Source organism: Macroventuria anomochaeta (genome assembly GCF_010093625.1).
Source record: "Macroventuria anomochaeta strain CBS 525.71 unplaced genomic scaffold BU25scaffold_11, whole genome shotgun sequence".
Taxonomy (NCBI): domain Eukaryota; kingdom Fungi; phylum Ascomycota; class Dothideomycetes; order Pleosporales; family Didymellaceae; genus Macroventuria; species Macroventuria anomochaeta.
Genome location: NW_022985372.1, coordinates 135,414 through 142,732, shown reverse-complemented (window position 1 = coordinate 142,732; position 7,319 = coordinate 135,414). Strand labels below are relative to the sequence as shown.

The 7,319-nt window shown below is 56.8% G+C and overlaps 5 protein-coding genes across 5 annotated transcripts; 4 read left to right on the top strand and 1 right to left on the bottom strand.

Moving 5' to 3' along the window:
- Positions 1 to 434: 434 nt before the first annotated feature.
- On the bottom strand, positions 435 to 2,265 carry BU25DRAFT_409425 (histone acetyltransferase GCN5). Its single transcript, XM_033706049.1, has one exon. The coding sequence runs from the start codon at positions 1,946 to 1,948 to the stop codon at positions 503 to 505; it is 1,446 nt and encodes a 481-aa protein (XP_033563119.1). The 5' UTR covers positions 1,949 to 2,265; the 3' UTR covers positions 435 to 502.
- BU25DRAFT_338365 (uncharacterized protein) lies at positions 2,030 to 2,643 on the top strand (the record flags this gene model as incomplete). The annotated part of the gene is made up of 4 exons (XM_033702723.1): positions 2,030 to 2,321; positions 2,376 to 2,405; positions 2,496 to 2,550; positions 2,598 to 2,643. The coding sequence occupies 4 exons, from the start codon at positions 2,030 to 2,032 to the stop codon at positions 2,641 to 2,643; spliced, it is 423 nt and encodes a 140-aa protein (XP_033563118.1).
- A 110-nt stretch (positions 2,644 to 2,753) lies between these two features.
- BU25DRAFT_337909 (DNA repair protein-like protein Rad1) lies at positions 2,754 to 3,894 on the top strand (the record flags this gene model as incomplete). The annotated part of the gene is made up of 2 exons (XM_033702698.1): positions 2,754 to 2,907; positions 2,957 to 3,894. 2 exons carry the CDS (start codon positions 2,754 to 2,756, stop codon positions 3,892 to 3,894), a joined length of 1,092 nt encoding a protein of 363 aa, XP_033563117.1.
- A 296-nt stretch (positions 3,895 to 4,190) lies between these two features.
- Positions 4,191 to 5,543, top strand: BU25DRAFT_338468 (glycoside hydrolase family 64 protein; the record flags this gene model as incomplete). The annotated part of the gene is made up of 2 exons (XM_033702730.1): positions 4,191 to 4,256; positions 4,314 to 5,543. 2 exons carry the CDS (start codon positions 4,191 to 4,193, stop codon positions 5,541 to 5,543), a joined length of 1,296 nt encoding a protein of 431 aa, XP_033563116.1.
- Positions 5,544 to 5,934: 391 nt separating this feature from the next.
- Positions 5,935 to 6,908, top strand: BU25DRAFT_409422 (uncharacterized protein). The gene has a single exon (XM_033706048.1). It carries the CDS (start codon positions 6,202 to 6,204, stop codon positions 6,448 to 6,450), a length of 249 nt encoding a protein of 82 aa, XP_033563115.1. The 5' UTR covers positions 5,935 to 6,201; the 3' UTR covers positions 6,451 to 6,908.
- The last annotated feature ends 411 nt before the right edge of the window (positions 6,909 to 7,319 follow it).

The following is a 7,319-nucleotide window of genomic DNA, read 5'->3' as shown; positions in this document are numbered from 1 at the left end:
GTTCGTGTTGCACAACTCTCTGAAGTGCAACGGATTTTTTTTTTCTTCGTACTAGTAACGGTCGATCTTGCAGGCCGTCCTGATCTCAAGTCTGTTCTAAGGATGTACATTGCGATCACGGTTCGATTTCGTCTGCACACACTTTGAACCTGATTTGGGCGGCCCAGACGATGCTGATCAGAGAAGGTGAGGTAACATGCATTAGCATTCGAAGCGCATAAGTGGTATATCCTATGTTCAACACCCAAACACCGTACCCTAGCCCAATGCTGCCTGCTAGCCTGCAGGGCTTTGCCCGTGACAATCCCAAACGCCTTGCTATGCTACTCCTGTTGTCCACGTCCCCTTGGAAACGATTTAGTCCCGTTTGTGATGAGATGTCCGTAGAAGCCCTGATACAGAAGTGACATCAGCGCATGAATCTCTGCCGAGGGTTTGTGTTGATGTGGTGGCCGTCGAGACTACTTCCCGCCGAGCTCACCCTCAAGATGCTGCACACACGTTAGCTCGGGTACACAGCACAGTGAACGCAGCCAACACTTACCGACCACTCGGGGATGTTCCTAATCTGCTGCCACATGAACCTCTCCAACCGCCCGGCCGCCTTCGCGTACGGAGTGCTCTCATTGTTGTACTTGCGACAATTGTCGAATATGAGCTTGGCGTCGCGGATGAAGTCTTCGGGCGTAGGATACAGATCCTTCTCGTGCTTCTCCTCCATTGTCGCGAGGTCCATCGGCTCCTTGATGACGTCGTAGTAGTCGAGGACCTCGTCTTTGTTGACAGGCTGCTGGAAGGGCCAGGCGTTGGAGTTGTTCTGCATATCGTTGAGCAAGTGGAGGAGCTGGTTGTAGTTTGGTCCGTGGCGGGGCGCGCGCGCAAGTTCGTCCATGACTGGCGACCAGCCTGAAGACTTGATAGCGGGGATAGTGAGCGGGTCGATTGGCCTGACATCTCCCTTTGCCCACTGGGCAGGCGGAGCGTGGATCTGGAACGACTTCGAGACGGCGCGGATTTTGGCGTTGACACACTCCTTTTGCTTGAGCAGCATGCGCCCGCTCTCGAGGTAGCGGATCTTGGGCACCATGCTACATTGCATGATCGTACCACCCTCGTAGTCCTTGATGTAGCCCATCCACCGCCGTTTCTCGAGCGTGATCTCTTTGGTGAAGCCCTGCTTCTTGAAGTACCCGATGGCGTAGTTGTCGGCGTATGTCAGGAAGTGCATGACCTGCGAGGTGGCCTTGACGTAGTCCTTGAGATGCGACATAAGGTGCGCGCCATAGCCCTTGACCTGCTGGTCCGAGGAAATGGCGCAGAAGACGATTTCGGCGAACTGGCCCTTGTCGAACGGGCGGTAGGTGATGCCGCCAACGACTTCGAGGGGCTTCTTGACGATGGCGATACTCAGGTGCGTGCGGTCGTAGACGAGACGGGCGATGTAGTCCTTGGGCATCTTGGGCAGCTGTTTCTGGAAGATGCACTTGAGCCCAGTGAGGATGATGGTGCTCTCGCGCTGGCCATCGTTGTTGACGACACGGAATTCGATCTCTCCGTTGCGCTCTTCGATGACCGCAGGCTTCTCGGGGAAGGGCACTATGCGCTTGACGGGGGGTGGGGGGGGTGCGGGGGGATCGGAGGCGTCGGAGGCGGGAGACTGCTTTGCGCGCTTGGGGGAGCCAGCGTTGGCTTCGATGGTCGCCTTGCGCTTGGCTGGAGGCGGGAGGTCAGCATGCGGTGCGACGGGAGCTTGCGCGTGTTGGGCGTGTTGGGCGTGTTGGGAGTGTTGGGCGTGTTGGGTGTGAGCCTTCAGGTCGCGCAGAGGTATGTCGGGCGAAGAGGGCAGCTCGGGCAGCGTCTTGCGCGCGGGGGTGGTAGGCCGGATGGGTGGTGACGAGCTGTAGCCCACCACCTCGCGCAGCCGTGCGAGTCGCTCGCTGTTGGCCATGGTTGTGTTGTTGTGCGGGTGAAGGCAACGAGAGCGCGCGACTTACCGTCTTCCGTGACCGCCATGTTGCGCGGTTGCCGTATGCAAGCGTTCGCTGTTTGTCGCGACTGCCGTGTCGGTGGTGAACGTGAGCGTGCATGTTGGGGAAGTCGGGACGCGGAGGTGTCTGCACAGGCCAATCAGCGCCGATCAGCCTGCGCGGCCATGGAGAGGACACCTGCGCAGCTTCACCATAGCTCCAAGCACCCATCCGTCCACTGCACCATGTCGAGCCCTCTTGCAGATGTCTGGGAGGCTGCCGCGGCGTCGCCCTTCCAGCCCGCGATCGGAAAGAACGGCCAGTTCACCATTGGCTTTGCACTGCTGTTCGCTTGTAGGTTCTCGCGTAGTTGAGCTGCTGTGCGTAGCCGTGCTGATAGTACTCCAGCGCTGCTCTTGACCGGCTTCTTCGGCCTCAGTATGCCCACCGCCTCACCCCGCCTCACCCCCCGACCCGCCCCAGCCACCGCTCACCCGCTCACACGCTCACACGCTCACCCGCTCACAGACCGCTCGCTCGCCAACCTGCCCCTCGTCGGCGCACCCGCTTCGATAGCATTTGGGTATGCGCTCCGCACGCCAACATGAATCGCCGTGCTAACAGCTGCAGGTTCGGCGCAGTGTACATGATCTGCGCAGTCGGCGTCTACGTCTAGTCTCCTGATATCCAAAACCGGCGCTGTAGTCTATGGGAATGCAATAACACTTGACGTCCAATCCTCACCCGTCTACCACCCTCCCCCCCCCTCCCCCCCTAACACCCACCATGCCAGACGAGCCGCCCGTGCTCACAGCCGTCTCCAGCTCCGCCCGCCAGCTGTTCACACTGCTGCGCTGCATCGCGTTTGCGTCCAAGGCACACGTACAGCTGAGCCATGAGGGGCTGAAGTTCTCGGTCGACGAGGCGAGCGTCATGGAGGGTGCGTCTGCCTCTGCCTGCGACGCGTTCGCACTGACACGTGCGCGCAGCCTCTGCCTTCCTCGACAAGTCGCTCTTCACCACATACAGCTTCCATGCGCCGCCCGTTCCACCCCCGTCCGCAGACTCCGACGACGAAGAAGCGACCCCCCCCCTGACCTTCCACATCTCCCTTGCCGCGCTACTCGAAACCCTCCAGATCTTCGGCCTCACCGACCCCGATGCCTCCAGGCCGCCATGGGCGCGCGACAACCCCTACCCAACGAGCACCGCCTTCTCGAACAACGTCCTTGGCATGAACAACCTGTGTCGAATCACGTACGATGCGCCTGGTGCTCCGCTCTCGGTCATCCTCACCGAGGCCAGCATACGCACATCATGCGACCTCACGACCTACCAGCCCGAGTACACCGATGAGATACCTTTCGACCGCCAGAGCCTGGCCTTCAAGACCATCATGCGCGGTAGCTGGCTGCACGACGCTATCCTGGAGCTCTCGTCCACCTCTCCAGAGAAGCTGACCATGTACGCCAGGATGGTACGCGGGAAGCCACTCTTCGCCTTGTCTTCGACCGGTACTCTTGGCTCAGCGAGAGTCGAGTTCAACAACCAGCCGCCCAAATCCACGCTCCGCCCAACTGCAGCCAAGCCCGATGAGGCCAACACACCGCCAGTGAACCTCCTCGAGACCTTCCAGCTCTCAGATCCAGATACCGTTCTCCGGGCGAGCTACAAGTATAGCTTAATCCAGAAAGCTGCCCGCGCAATGAGCGTAGCTACCAAAGTCAGTGTGAGAGTCGATATGCAGGGTGTGCTGAGTATGCAGTTCATGATCGAGGTCGAGGCTGCGGCTGGCGGTGGCTCGAGCCAAGTGAGCTTCGTCGACTTCCGGTTCGTGCCGCTTGTGGACGATGAGGATGAGGGTGGCGACGAAGGGGAAACGTTGATGCAGAACGGAGAGGGTGATGACAGTCACGATGCATTTTGATCGGCTATGATGAGGAGCTCAGGATGCCGGGGAAAACTATACGTAGGAGTCGACCATGCAAGTCTCTGCGATTTCACTTCTCCCGGTTGACGGAAACTGATGTATGCCTTCTGCTTGATCCTGTGGCTGCATGTTGAGAAGGAGCCGCAACAAACAACGGCAACAAGGCAAGTGGGTCCTCGCGCCCGATGACGTTCGCCACGCAAACCGGCTTGCCAACACCATCACTGCTACCACTTTACAGCAGCAAGGTACTTCGCATTTCGCGGACATTCCCTTCCAGCAATCTAACAACTATGCCAGACTCGTTGCACATCGCGCTCAAGAACGACTCCGACTCGGAGAACATTCACGCCTACGTTGTGAGTTCAGCGTGAACGTCTGCACCTGCAAAACAGTCCTCCTGACGGCCCCAATAGACAGGCATCGCCATCCAGCACGATGGCAAACGATGTCTCCTCCGAGCGAATGGCAGGGATCTGTACTTCCCTGCCGAAGTAAAAGACATTGGCTCCTCACTCCAAGAAGACTGCGCTATTCCACTCGGTGCACCAGGCAACACAACGAATATCACCATTCCACAAATAGCCGGCGGCCGTATCTGGATCGTAGATGGAAAGCTCACCTTCCTCCTTAACCCTGGAGGACCAGCGTTGGTAGAACCCTCGGTGCTGAATCCCAGCGATCCCAATCACGGCGTGAATTTCGGCTTCGCAGAGTTCACATTGAACGACGCACAACTCTACGCCAACATATCGTACGTAGACTTCGTGCCCAAAATCCCCATCGCCATCAGCCTGCAGCAGCAGAGCGGCGAGGAGCAACGCGTGGCCGGCATGCGCCCAGATGGTTTAGACCGCATGGCCGACTCCCTACGCGAACAAGCCCAAAAGGACGGCCGCCCATGGGACAAGCTCGTCGTCAACGAAAACGGCCAGAACCTCAGGATCTTGAACGCAACTCACGGCGGCGCAGTCGGCGCCGACTTCTCCGGCTACTTCGAGCCCCTCGTCGACGAAGTATGGTCCAAATACGCCTCCTGCAAATGCAGAGTCAACACGCAAGCCGGGCCCGGCGTGCTCGAAGGCCACATCACATCCTCCGGCAAACTCAAGATCGGGGACGAGGAATTCGACAGGCCCAACACCGCCGATATCCTGGGCTGCAACTCCGGCCCTTTCACGACCGGGCAGAGTCCAGCGCGCAACGCTATCATTCCAAGACTGGCTGCTGCGTTTGTGAGGAGCAGTATCACGGAGACGGAAGAACACCCGAGTCAGCCTGATACGTTTTATAGACGCGATCCGACGAATCATTACGCAAGGCTGGTGCACGAGCACAACGTGGACAGGAAGGGATATGCGTTTGCCTACGACGATGTGCAGCCCGACTCTGGCGAAGATCAGTCTGGCAAAGTGAACGCTGGGGATCCGAAACTCTTCATTGTGACTGTGGGAGGGAAAAGTGCTGCTGGCGGCGCACCAGCACCACCGCCCCAGCAGTCGCAGCTACCGGAGCAGCAGAGCGAGAACCAGCCAGCGCCAGCGCCAGCGCCATCTGCTGACGCCCCGGCAGCGGAGAAGAGGGGTTTTAGAGACCGATTGTTCGAACATGCCAAGGGCAAAGCGAAGGGGTTTTTGCATCGCTAGATAGATTCGGGGATCCAAAGGTCGCTGTGATGTGAAGCTTACTCTCCACAAAATCCTAATTCATCATGTTCGCCCTACTGCTTCCCATCAGACCACTTTCCCTTCACTACGAACGAGCAAGCAAGCAAATCAATAGACGCATGGCAAGAGCTCCTACGATTTTAGCTGTCCCCTCCCACGCCGAACATGGAGTTGAAATCTCTGCCCTTGCTCCCTTACCTTCACACCTCTTCCGCCCATCTCCCTTCCAAATTCATCAGTTCTTCGCCCCACTTAGCTCCCTTGGCTTCTGACGCTCTCCCTCCCTCGTTTGAGCAACCGAGCCTGAGCTCGAGCTTCGCCCGGCCAATCTCCTTGCGCAGGAATCTCTATTTCTTCGAAGTGTCTGTCCGGGGGGGGGGGGGTTGGAAGTGCGTTGGAGCCGGCGAGGAAGGAGAGGGAAAGACGGGAAGATGGGAGTAAGAGCAAGGTGTTGCAGTCAGTGATCAAAATAGCACTCAATGGTAAGATGTATAATGCATATTGACCTCACTGCGATACCTAAACACTTCCTGAATCGAAAGAGTGTTCAAAATGGAGGCCTAAGGGGAAGTGAGGCGAAAGACTTTTCCTCGGGTTGATTGCCTCAAGTGAGGCTTCACTGAAGCTACTTTGTGGCATGCGTTGCAAACCTCAGGCAGTGAGTCAGACTCTTGGGGGGTGCCCTGAACTCAGATTGAATGACTTCGCTTCTCCTATGTGGCAAACGCCACTCTTACTCACGCTGTGTTCGAAAGCTCGTATCCAAGCTGGTCGTCGGCAGGTGCGGCCCGGTGAGTTGGTCGCTGGGTACCTGCACAATGACGTTGCCGCAGATATGTTACGAATAAGATCTAAGGTGTTCTGCGTTGAGACCGGAGGAAAGTAAAGCGAAGAACCTTGTTGAGGCTCTTCTGCAACAGGTGTTGCAGGTCCCAATTTGCGACTCAGTCGTGTGTATCAATACAAAGTCAATCCCAGTCGCCCCGTCCTCACGTAGGTGGCAAACGCATGGCTCTTACTCGTTTGGCTTTGAAACCCTACTTCCAAGTTCGAAGATTCGAAGATTCGATAGTAGTCGGCAAGTGGGGCCTTGGGTAGGATTCAACGGGTACCTGCATATGACATTGCCGCTGTGGCAAAATGAATGAAGATGAAACATTAAATTAAGGGGTTCGTGGTGGCGATGAAGGCAACTTACCCGATGGTGTGTACCACGACACGTCTGACAAAGTAGGTTTCGAGGAGGCCTTACGCGGATCTTCCGTTGAGTGTTAGGTTCCCAATTGTCGAGTCGCACTCTACTGCCGAGCGGTTCATTCGTGATGTTTATTCGATCCTACGAACTGCTGCTGGATGCCAAACTTCAGAGGTGGATTTGTCGGGAGATGGAAAGTGGGGCCATGGTCAGGTGATCGTCAGAATTCTTCAACTACACCAAATAAACACCAAATGTGTGTTTTCAAAACGTTGTTCCCGAGATAACAAACATGCTGTGAGATGAGATGCAGACAGTGGTATTGGGAGTGTTGCTCGGAGGCAGGTAGCCCGATGGTATACTGTGCCGGCAGGAACTTCACATACCTGCAAGTAGGTTCAGATGAAAACCGTATCATGGCAGTAGACGTGGTGGCATAGATCCTGAGAGAGGGTTTACGGCTTGCAAAATCATTATCCGGGATCCGGTAGCCGCTGTTCGAGCCAGTTGAGAGTTCTGATCAATACTGATCAATAGTACACGGGGGGTGCTTCAAGCTC

Bases quoted from the DNA above. Each gene is read 5' to 3' on its own strand.
- BU25DRAFT_409425 (XM_033706049.1), bottom strand. From the start codon at position 1,948: ATGGCCAACAGCGAGCGACTCGCACGGCTGCGCGAGGTGGTGGGCTAC.
- BU25DRAFT_409422 (XM_033706048.1), top strand. From the start codon at position 6,202: ATGCGTTGCAAACCTCAGGCAGTGAGTCAGACTCTTGGGGGGTGCCCT.